Genomic DNA, 12,550 nt, shown 5'->3' with positions numbered 1-12,550 from the left:
CAAAGACTTGTTTAGATATGGAAAAATTAGAAACAAATTTCTACCACTGGGATATGGTTAAATCAATAATGGCCCAGCAATATGATAGATCGGTAGTTCTGTAAGTGTGGTCCCATGACCACTAGCATTACCTGGGAACTTATTAGCTATGGGGATTCTTAGACTCTGCCTCAGAACTACTGAATCGGAAACCCTGGAGTTGATACTCAGCAAATTGTGTTTTAACAAGTCCTTTAGGTATTTCTCATGTAAAAATTTGAGAAGCACTGTGTTGGATTATTATGTACCATTAGAAATGTTTACCAAGAGTTTAATGGTATGAGAAATGCTTGTGTATTCAACTATGTAAATTATTTAGAAAACTTAGTAACTATCATACCAGGCAAATGTACCTGGTAACAAAATAGATGTGACTTTAGCTCTCATATTGCTTAACCCTAACAGATAGTAAGACAGTAAGTTGTAATAAGTAAGGAAGTAACAGTGTCAGTGGGTACACAAGGCCCCCAAGTTAGTTTTCTTTTTTTTCTTTATGTGTGTGTGTGAGGATAGGGGCCTGGTTTCATGGAAAGCTTCCTGGAGGAAGCGATGTTCAAGCTGAGACCTGAAGGGTGATTAGTTGTTAGTCATGGAAGAAGAGGGGGAAGAATGTCAAAGCAGAGGAAAAAGCATGTGCAAAATGCTTAAAGGAGAGGAAAATAAGGTAACATACGAGGATAAGACCTTTGAGGAACTAAGAGTATGGCGAGAGTATCTAGAACAAGGGGAGAAGGTAGTTACATGTGGCTAGAGAGGTAAGCAAGGTTATCAACTCTGTAAAAGAATTTGTTTTTAACCTAAAAGAAGTGCCATCATTTAAAAGTTTTAATGGAAGAATAATACATATTTTTCTAAAAGGCTCAGTCTTACAGGAACATGAAAAAATGAATTGGAAGAGGACTGCACTGTAGTCCAGGAAACCAGTTGGCTACGCATCTTTCAGTGGTCTCTGAGAGAGGTATTAGATTTGGTCCTGAGTATGTTGGGGAGTGGCAGGATGGGGATGGGAATCATGCTGGATTAGAGAGGGGTAGACAGATTTGGGAAATGATTTGGAGGTGAAGTTGATAGGAATTGATGATTAATTAAATGTGAGAGTAAGGAGGGAGCTAAGGTCAAATCCCAGACTTTTAGCTTGTACAACTTCATGGTTAGTGGTATCATTCATTGAGAAAGGGAATTCTTGGTAGAGAATTTCAATTTGGGTATGGGCAGGTTTGAGGTACCTGTTAGACATACACATAGAATTGTTCAGGAGGAAATTGAGTATAAACATCAAGCTCACAAATGGGATCTAAGCTAGAAATATAGGTGTAGAAGTATGTAGAATGGTATTATGTATGTAGTGTATGTGGTGGAAGTATGTAGATAGTAGTATAAGCTTTGGGAATGGTTGAGGTGACTTAGTGAGGGTGAAAAGAAAGATGACAAAGACCAGGATGCTGAGAAAACCAAACATTTAAGGGATAATGTAGAGAAAGCAAGGAAGCTTTTAAATGAGACTCAAAGTTTGGTTAGAAATGTAGGGGAGTATGGGAATGTAGGGGGATGAGCATTCCAAATTCTGTTCAGAGGTTATGAAAAACTGGTACTGAAAAGTGTCTGGTGGATTGAGCAACAAGAATTATTAGTGGCCTTGATTGAGAGCAGTTTCAGTAGAGTATTGGGGATAGATGCCAGAATCAGTGGATTTAAGAATAAAAAGTTCTAAGAAAGGAACTAATAGAGTGTTTCTTAATGGGAAGGGTTATATGCAGTTTTTTACTTCTGTATACTTATGAACCCATTACATTTTCTACATTGAGTATTTATTTAAATTATTGGAAAATATTGGAAAATAAAATTTTAAAGCTTGTAAAGAAGTTGGTGTGTAGCCTCTTTTTTTTTGGTCAATTAGCCTATTAACATAAAGTGAGAGATCTTAAAGGATAAGTTACTTTCAGACTTCTGTCAGGAATACTAAAAATTAGGGAATATCTGAATTGTATTTTCTTAGTACGTCGCTCAATTGGTTAAATATATATTGAGAAACTACCGGGTACCTGGTCCTTTGTGATTTGCTGTTTGGTGTGAAGAAAAAGTATTTTCCCCTGGGTGGCTTATAGCTTAGTGGCGGAAGAGAATATGTACATAGTATGAGTGACTAGAACTGTGATAAGAAAAAGCATTGCATACAATGTATTACTAGGTTTTTCTGCCTAGACATTTAAACCGTGGGATGGCTGATTATAAAGCCTCTATTTTGTGGCATAAGCAGTAAATGCAAAAAGACTTAATGAAGGGATAAATAAAAAGGAAGTGCTATAAAGACAGACTTATTGAAAGAGGTGAAGTTGAGTTGGATCTTAAAGAAGGTGAAGGATATAGTAAGGTGTGGAAGAAGGTTGAGAGAACAGAATGAGAAAAAGTGGATTCAGCCATGAGTGTGGTGTGGCAGATGTAGTTAGTAAGGAGAGCAGTTTTTGACTCCTGAGAGAGGTTGTTTTGTGAAGTAATAGGAGTTGTATGGAGGAAGGAAGGGCAGGGCCAAAATATGGAGGATAAAAGAATTTAGGCAGAAGAATTTAAGCTAATTCAATTGTCTAAAAGAGCAGTTTTAGACTTTTGAATGGTGAAGTGTGTGTGGGATGGTTTTAGCCAGTCTCCTAGCCAGTAAAACTAGAATAAGGAAATAGTTGGCAAGAGGTGATAAGTCTTGTACTAGAGAGAGAGACATAAGAAGGGAGAATGCTAATTTGAGACAGAAAGCTATGGTGTAGTAGAAAGGTCTCTAGGAATCAGCCCCTGAATCTGCCACTTTAGTTCTGTGACTGTGATCAAGTAAATCCCATTACCTCTGTGGATCTCACTTTCTTCATCTGTAAAGTCTGGAAATTGGAATAGATGACCTGTAAGTTTCCTCCTGAAAGTCTATAATTCCATGACACTGTTCTTGCAATTGTGATGAGATAATTGACAAAACTTGATGACTCAGTTGCGTATAATAAGGTAAGCAGATGAGAAGTCAAAGATGACTTCAAAATTTTAAGACTAAAAAAATGCTCTTGATAGAAATGGGGAAATAGCAGAGAGGAGTACGTTTAAGAGCTCTGTGCCTTCTTTAAAACTCAAGGGGAAAGGGAAATCCAACAGCTGGAGAAGGATCAGATTCCTGCCAAGTTTTAGACTTACCTAGGAACTTGTCAGTTTTGTCAGTGGTTCTTTTATTATTTTCTTTTAGGCGTAAGTAGAGCAAAATTGGCCAGCCTTTTTCTTTAGTATATGGTTAAATGCCTTATTGCAATTATGTATCTCTTTGTTGGATTCTTTTTAAATCTAGATTGCTTTGTGCCCATTTTAACAAACTGGGCAGCTTTATTAATTAAATCTAAATGAACTATAAATTCAGAAAATTCCTTTCAGCAGTTTTAACAATCCTCTCGGGTTGTTTGCCTTTGGAAGTAAAACTTGGTTCTTGAATTCTTAGAGCTTTTTTCTGTATGTTTTAAATTTGTACTTCTTGCTTATGTGTCTTTGTGCCCACGTCTTTTTCATATATCAAAGCCTTATTTTTGGAAATCATATACCAGCATTCAAGGAATTATCTTATTTCTTTAGTGTTTTAGATACTATAACATGAGACTTAAAGTGATTCATTAACCAAATGACTCTGTTTGATTTGATTATGATTAGAAAAAACAGGTAATTTAATTTTTAAAAAATTCTAGAAAACTCTCCATTAGCAGAATATCTCTTGTAGGTATTTCTTAAAATCATTTGACGTAGCTTACTAAATATATATATATATATTTTATTTTATTTTATTTTATTTTGAAATAAATTCAAAGTTACATGAATAGTTGCAAAAACAATACTAGCCCCATACACAGAATTCCATCATACCCTGACCTCCCTCCCCCGATAGCTCAATCCGCCAACTTTAACATGCTGTCACATCACTATTTCTTTCCCTCCCTTCCTCCCTGTCTATCATCCATCGTATATTTCTCTGTCTTCTGAACATATGAGAGTTAGCTGCACACATCCTTGAACATACACTATAATTCATGTATGTACTTCCCATGAACAAGAACATTGTTTTATGTAATTCCATTAAGCACAGCTAAGAAGTATAAGAGATTCAACAATAATACAATGCTTACATTCTATATTTCCTTTTCCTTATGTCTCAACTGTGTCCCTTCGAGCCACCTGTCCTCCACCCTCCAGTCCCATCCAAGTTCATCCTTAGCATTCAACTGTCGTCTAGTTAGACTGTCTTTTTTTTTTTTTTCCCTTTTTTCAATTGTGGAAACATATATACAGCCTAAATCTTCCCATTCCACCCCCTCCCTATCCTTCCATTAGTGGGATTAATCACATTTAGAATGATGTTATGCTCTTTCCCACCATCCATTGCTAGAAATTTCCCTTCACCTCAAACAGCAACCCTACACTCCTTTCTTAACTTCCCATTGCCCCTTCCCCCATTTCTCTTAACCCAAACTCTAATTTCATCTCTATGGTTATATTCTCTGATAATTTCTTTGTGTTTACTGTGGGGCTTAAAATTAACCTCTTAAATCCCTGTCAATCTTGTTTTTCTTTGATACCACCTTCACTTCAATAGGGCACATAAATTATGTTCCTATACTCCTTCATTCCCCCACCTTTATATAGTTGTCTAAAATTACATATTTTACATTGAGTTCAAAACCACTGATTTGTCCTTAGAGTTTGTGTAGTTTTTTATCATATAGGAAGTAAATAGTGGAGTTATAGTTCAAAAATTATTGACTTCTATTTATATTCCATTGTGTTTAGAGAATGTTCTTTGAGTATATTCATTTTTTTCTTTTTTTTTTTAATTTCTTGAGGCTTGTTTTATGTCCCAGCTTATGGTCCCTTCTGGAGAAAGATCTGTGATCCCTAGAGAAAAATGAGTGTCCTGGTGATTTGGGATGTAAGGTACTATATATGTCTGTTAAAATTCTCTCTCTCTCTTTCTCCTTTCTTTGTCTCTCTGTTGGTAGGGCTTCCTTTAGAATCTGAAGTAGGGCAGGTCTTTTATTGGCAAAGTCTCTCAGCGTTTGTTTGTCTGTGAAAAATTTAAGCTCTCCCTCAAATTTTTTTTTTTTATCATCATTTTATTGAGATATATTCACATACCACGCAGTCATACAAAACAAATTGTACTTTCGATTCTTTACAGTACCATTACATAGTTGTACATTCATCACCTAAATCAATCCCTGACACCTTCATTAGCACACACACAAAAATAACAAGAATAATAATTAGAGTGAAAAAGAGCAATTGAAGTAAAAAAGAACACTGGGTACCTTTGTCTGTTTGTTTCCTTCCCCTACTTTTCTACACATCCATCCATAAACTAGACAAAGTGGAGTTTGGTCCTTATGGCATTCCCAATCCCATTGTCACCCCTCATAAGCTACATTTTTATACAACTGTCTTCGAGATTCATGGGTTCTGGGTTGTAGTTTAATAGTTTCAGGTATCCACCACCAGCTACCCCAATTCTTTAGAACCTAAAAAAGGTTGTCTAAAGTGTGCGTAAGAGTGCCCACCAGAGTGATCTCTCGGCTCGTTTTGGAATCTCTCTGCCACTGAAGCTTATTTCATTTCCTTTCACATCCCCCTTTTGGTCAAGAAGATGTTCTCCATCCCACGATGCCGGGTCTACATTCCTCCCCGGGAGTCATATTCCACGTTGCCAGGGAGATTCACTTCCCTGGGTGTCTGATCCCACGTAGGGGGGAGGGCAGTGATTTCACCTTTCAGGTTGGCTTAGCCAGAGAGAGAGGGCCACATCTGAGCAACAAAGAGGCATTCAGGAGGAGACTCTTAGGCACAAATACAGGGAGGCCTAGCCTCTCCTTTGCAGCAACCATCTTCCCAAGGGTAAAACTTATGGTAGAGGGCTCAACCCATCAAACCACCAGTCCCCTATGTCTGTGGTCATGTTAGCAACCTGGAGGTGGGGTAGGCGAATACACCTGCATTCTCCACAGGCTCCTCAAGGGGGCACTACATCTTTTTTTTTTTTTTTCCCTTGTTTGTCTTTTTTCTTTCTTTTTTTTTTTTTTTAACTTTCCCTTCTTTTTTAAATCAACTGTATGAAAAAAAAAGTTAAAAAGAAAACAAACATACAATAAAAGAACATTTCAAAGAGACCATAACAAGGGAGTAAGAAAAAGACAACTAACCTAAGATAACTGCTTAACTTCCAACATGTTCCTACTTTACCCCAAGAAAGTTACATAATATAGCAACATTTCAGTGAACTTGTTCCTACTACATCCATCAGAAATTAACAGACCATAGTCATTTCTGGGCATCCCCAGAACGTTAAATAGCTTATCTGTTCTTCTTGGATTATTGTTCCCCCTTCCTTAATTGCTCTCTACTGCTAGTTCCCCTACATTCTACATTATAAACCATTTGTTTTACATTTTTCAAAGTTCACATTAGTGATAGCATATAATATTTCTCTTTTTGTGCCTGGCTTATTTCGCTCAGCATTATGTCTTCAAGGTTCATCCATGTTGTCATATGTTTCACCAGATCGTTCCTTCTTACTGCCACGTAGTATTCCATCGTGTGTATATACCACATTTTATTTATCCACTCATCCCTCCCTCAAATTTGAAGGAGAGTTTTGCTGGATAAAGTATTCTTGGCTGGAAATTTTTCTCTCTCAGAATTTTAATTATGTCATGCCACTGCCTTCTCCATAGTGCCACTGATTAGTCACTACTTAGTCTTATATTGTTTCCTTTGTATGTGGTGAATTGCGTTTCTCTTGCTGCTTTCAGAACTTGCTCCTTCTCTTCAGTATTTGAGTCTGATCAGAATATGTCTTGGGGTGGGTTTATTTGGATTTATTCTATTTGCAGTTCGCTGGGCATTTATGCTTTGTGTGTTTATATTGTGTAGAAGGTTGGGGAAATTTTCCCCAACAATTTCTTTGAATACTCTTTCTAGACCTTTACCCTTCTCTTCCCCTGCTGGGACACCAATGAGTCTTAAGTTTGGACGTTTTATTTTATCTATTGTATCCCTGAGATCCATTGCGATTTTTTCAGTTTTTTTCCCCATTCTTTCTTTTGTTCTTTCGTTTTCTGTTCTGTGGATTTCTAGGACACTGAGATGTTGTTCAGCTTCCTTTAGTCTTGTGAATATCCAGAGTCTTTTTAATTTGGCCAACAGTTTCTTTAATTTCCATAAGATCTTCTATTTTTTTATTTACTCTTGCAATGTCTTCTTTATGCTCTTCTAGTGTCTTTTTTATGGCGCTTATATCCTGAGCCATGGTCCTCTTGATGTCCTTTAAATCCTTTGCCATGTTTTTGTTCTTTGATTGTAGTTCTTTAATTAAATTTGCGAGGTATGATGTTTCTTCCGAAATCTTGATTTGTGTGTTTGGAGCTGGATTCTCCATATCATCTGGTTTTATCATATGCATTAAGATTTTCTGTTGTTTTTGGCCTCTTGCCATTTGTTTTGCTTGATAGGGTTCTTTCAGGTTGTATCAAAAAAAAAGGGATATCAATTTTTCAGAGACAGTTTGGTGATGTACACTTTATCTTAGTAACCAGCAGATGGCGTCTGTGAGCCACCTATATCCCTCCAATCAGTTCTCGCGTAGTAGGGGAAATGATTCTTGTGTGTTCAGTTGGAGAGCTCAGCCTGGGCGCACCGCTGGAGTTGCCCGCTCTGAATGTGGGGCGCGCGCATGGGTGGCCAGGGAGGAAGGGCAGCTCTCTCTCCGTGTCCCCTAAACCACCGGACTTGGCGTAACGCCCCTGGGTTCTCCGAGCGGATCCCCCCTCCCAGCTGCGATCTTCCCTCAGCCAAGGGGGATGCCATGCTACGTCATCAGTGTGCGCCGTCCCTCTAGGGAAGCCCTGGGCCGCTTGGCTGTGCCGTGGGGCTCTCAGCTCGTTTCAGAATACAGAATGTGTGAGGCTGTCTTTACTGCAACGCCTTGTGGGCTGAGAGCAGCTGAGGTTTTCTCCACAGAGAGAGAGCAAGAGACAGAATATTTCCCCTGATTCTCCCAAGGTCAGTTGTCACCAAAAGCCTCTGTCTGCTTGTTGAGGATTCGCTGTCTGTATTGAGCAGTTATTATTAAAACCTCACTTGGAGCTGGGCTGAGAAAGTGCACGGCGTGGCTTCCGTGAGGGAGGGGCTCCCGGCTCTAGGTTCTCAGCTCTCAGTGCGGGTCTGCAGTTGTACTTACAGATTTTATGCTGTGATCTCAGGCATTCCTCCCAATTTGTGTCGGTGGAAGTTGAGTGTACTGTCACGTTTGTCTCCCCGCTACCATTCCAGGTTATTTACTGGTTTTTTGTTCATTTATGAATTGTTCTGGGGGAGACTAAGTCTTCCACTTCTTTCTATGCCGCCATCTTCCCAGAATCCCCCACTAAATATATTTTTATTCTCTTTTTTTTTGTAGAGCTCAAAGCATGCCTGTTTTTAAGGAAGTAAAAGTACAGCTTTTAGAAGATGCAGGTGCAGAAAAGGATGCTATTATTCAAGAGACTAGAACTTCACCCAGTGGAATTGATTCAGCTACAACTGTGGCCGCAGCAACTGCTGCTGCCATTGCAACAGCAGCTCCACTGATAAAAGTATATTTTTCTCTCCAGATATTTGTAACTTCTTTGTGAAATATAAAAACACTTGTATCCAACTGCAGACTAGGAACAGTCTGGTTGCTCTCAAGTTGAAAGAATGTTCCTACTTTTGATTGTTTATTTATTTCTCAGGAGTTGTGAGAATTATCCCTTCATCACTGTAATAATGAGAGTTAGCCTGAGACTTTACCAGGTTTAATGCTGAAAGTCCTGCATCCTGGGAATCTCCTCAGTCCCAGGCAACCTGGGATGATTGGTTCTAATTTTGGATCTAGAATGGTCTTTAGAGATCATCTGTGTCAGTCCCTTCAGTTTGTGAATGTGGAAACAGAAAAATAGATGAGAGCAGGCACAAGGTTATTGAGCTAATAGGGGGCAGTGCCAAGACTAGATTTAAAGTTGCTGACCTACTTAGCATTAGATTAGTGAACTATCAAAAGCTGCATTGTTTTGCTATGTCCTTCTTTTTAATATCCTTTAAGTATTTTATATGTGGCAAATTTAGTATATTTATTTTCATGAGGAGAGCTTAGGATAGTTATCTAAGGCTATCTTAGGTTAGGGATAGCTATCTCCTTGTATTTCTGTGACTCTAGAAATTAAAGGCATTAGATCATCAGAAATTCGGAGGGTACTAGTTTGATCATTTTCCAATACCAATTGCTTTAAATAGCCTTTCTAGTAGTTGATCATATTTTTGGTGTTTCTGTAATATGAAATATTATTTTGATATTTTTTCTTGTTTTAGGTGCAGAGTGATTTGGAAGCAAAAGTCAATTCTGTTACAGAATTGCTTAATAAGTTACAGGAGACTGATAAGCAGTTACAGCGTGTTACAGAGCAGCAAACAAACAGTCAGAATAAACATGAGAAACTTCACTGTCATGATCATGAAAAACAAATGAATGTGTTTATGGAACAGCACATTAGGCATCTTGAAAAATTACAGCAACAACAAATAGATATCCAGGTATCTATAGTAAAGTCAATATATATTGCTTGACCTTTTATTACTGTATCTTTAAGTTAATATTCACTGATTATTGCAGTAAGGTCATTATATTTTAACAGTTTTAGTTCTTAAATAATGATTTACTTGTTTATCATTCTTCTGCTCTATGTGGAGAACTCTGCAAGTTCCAGCTCAAATGTCACTCTTTCTGTGAGACCTCTCCTTGTAGTTAGTTTTTCCTCCTTTTGTAGTATTTTTGTTCGTACCATTTACATGTGCTTTTATCACATTGCAATTACTTGTTTGTTTTAGTGGTTCTTAACCTGGGAATGTGCATCAGAATCACTTCAAGAGCTTTATAAAAATATTCATTCTTGGGTCTTTCAGGTTCTGAGATAGTATGTCCAAGATGTGGCCTGGGAATCCTTAAAAGTTCTCCAGTGATTCTGATGTACACCCTTGAATGAGGGTTCCCCCATTTAATTAATTAAAAGACTAGACATTTATTTACTACCTTTTGATTATTAGGCACTGGACTATTATAAAAAGAGGAGTTATCCTTGCAAGGAGCTGGTGGTGTAGTATCTTATTTATTTTGGAATTTCCAAGGCCTGGTGTATTCAGCTCTCAGATACTCAGTAAACTTCTTTTTTTCAACGAGCAAATGACCAGCATTATAAATGCATTGAACTTGATTTACTTTTTAAAAACAATTGTGTGGACAATTTTAACACCTTTAAGTTAAAAATACAACATTCAGAAGAGTACACAAAAATAAGTCTATTATACTTCGATACATCATCACAGAGAAAACGCTGATCAACTGTAATTTTCAAGACTCTTACTAGAGCTTGTCTTGAGCTTTTCATGTTGAAGGTAGTATTTTTATTGGCATGATTGAAGGCTAAGGATTGGATCCTTGTTAATTCAGATGTCTTATTTATACATAAAGTTTACAATTACAGAACAGGTTGAAGTCTTGGTGGCACAACTAAGTATATTTATAATTCAGTGAATGCTTAATGAAACAAAATTAATTGAATCTGTCCCATCTGTTTTATGTGGAGGCCTCTCAACACACTTTTAGGAGTTCTGTAAAATAATTAAATTTATCTGTTTTTTTCTTTTCTTGGCATAGATCTCACTTTTTAGATCAGGTTTATTAGTTGATATACTTATGCGTGTATTTTAATAAATAGTGCTGGATAAATAGTGTGTTGTTAGTATAGTTCCCACTTAAATATGTTATTAAGTATGGTTACTATTTATTTAAGTGCACTACTATCAATGGTTTTTAAACTTTTACATCAAACAGAATCTTACCTTCAGAATATAAAAGATGAGAAGTGTTAGTTTTAAATACTCTTGTTGAAGTCGAGTTCTGGGCTGGGACCCTCTTCCTGGTCTTCTCCTAAGCCAGATATAGAGGCCCCTGAGCCATCTCTGAGGTAGACAGGAAGAAATCTTTGGGTTTCCTTGGCTTATCTCTGACACCATCACGTGGCCATGTCCTCTCCTCTTGCACTTCTGTGATTTCCAGGTTCTCTTCATAAGGCCTCCAGTAAGGCAGATGAAGGCCCACCCTGGTTCAGTTCTCCACACCCTAACCAAAAATAACATCTTCAAGAGGTCTATTTACAATGGGCTTACACCCACAGGAATGCTGACTAAAATTAAGAGCATGTTTTTTTACTGGAATACATAATAATCTGCCACACATGTAATATTTTTTCCCCATCCTTTCACTTTCAGCCTACTTGTTTCTTTGATTTTTTTTTTTTTAATCATCATTTTATTGAGATATATTCATATACCATGCAGTCATACAAAACAAATTGTACTTTCGATTGTTTACAGTACCATTACATAGTTGTACATTCATCACCTAAATCAATCCCTGGCACCTTCATTAGCACACACTCAAAAATAACAAGAATAATAATTAGAGTGAAAAAGAGCAATTGAAGTAAAAAAGAACACTGGGTACCTTTGTCTGTTTGTTTGCTTCCCCTACTTTTCTACACATCCATCCATAAACTAGACAAAGTGGAGTTTGGTCCTTATGGCATTCCCAATCCCACTGTCACGCCTCATAAGCTACATTTTTATACAACTGTCTTCGAGATTCATGGGTTCTGGGTTGTAGTTTAATAGTTTCAGGTATCCACCACCAGCTACCCCAATTCTTTAGAACCTAAAAAAGGTTGTCTAAAGTGTGCGTAAGAGTGCCCACCAGAGTGATCTCTCGGCTCGTTTTGGAATCTCTCTGCCACTGAAGCTTATTTCATTTCCTTTCACATCCCCCTTTTGGTCAAGAAGATGTTCTCCATCCCACGATGCCGGGTCTACATTCCTCCCCGGGAGTCATATTCCACGTTGCCAGGGAGATTCACTTCCCTGGGTGTCTGATCCCACGTAGGGGGGAGGGCAGTGATTTCACCTTTCAAGTTGGCTTAGCCAGAGAGACAGGGCCACATCTGAGCAACAAAGAGGCATTCAGGAGGAGACTCTTAGGCACAAATACAGGGAGGCCTAGCCTCTCCTTTGCAGCAACTGTCTTCCCAAGGGTAAAACTTATGGTAGAGGGCTCAACCCATCAAACCACCAGTCCCCTATGTCTGTGGTCATGTTAGCAACCATGGAGGTGGGGTAGGCAAATACCCCTGCATTCTCCACAGGCTCCTCAAGGGGGCACTACATCTTTTTTTTTTTTTTCCTTGTTTGTCTTTTTTCTTTCTTTTTTTTTTTTTTTAACTTTCCCTTCTTTTTTAAATCAACGGTATGAAAAAAAAAAAGTTAAAAAGAAAACAAACATACAATAAAAGAACATTTCAAAGAGACCATAACAAGGGGGTAAGAAAAACACAACTAACCTAAGATAACTGCTTAACTTCCAACATGTTCCTACTTTACCCCA

The 12,550-nt window shown here is 37.8% G+C and overlaps 1 protein-coding gene across 5 annotated transcripts in view; it reads left to right on the top strand.

The window, feature by feature from the left end:
- KIAA0586 (KIAA0586 ortholog) overlaps nucleotides 1–12,550 on the top strand; it is a 168,758-nt gene that overhangs the window by 13,108 nt on the left and 143,100 nt on the right. For all 5 annotated transcript variants that reach the window (XM_037832616.1, XM_037832619.1, XM_037832617.1 and 2 more), the window contains exons 5-6: nucleotides 8,501–8,675; nucleotides 9,430–9,651. In XM_037832616.1, the coding sequence (XP_037688544.1) occupies nucleotides 8,501–8,675; nucleotides 9,430–9,651 (397 nt within the window). The remainder of the gene's footprint in view (nucleotides 1–8,500; nucleotides 8,676–9,429; nucleotides 9,652–12,550) is intronic.

Source organism: Choloepus didactylus, chromosome 4 (assembly GCF_015220235.1).
Source record: "Choloepus didactylus isolate mChoDid1 chromosome 4, mChoDid1.pri, whole genome shotgun sequence".
NCBI lineage: Eukaryota > Metazoa > Chordata > Mammalia > Pilosa > Megalonychidae > Choloepus > Choloepus didactylus.
Note: the sequence above shows the minus strand (reverse complement) of the source record. Positions and strands in the feature narration are given on the sequence as shown.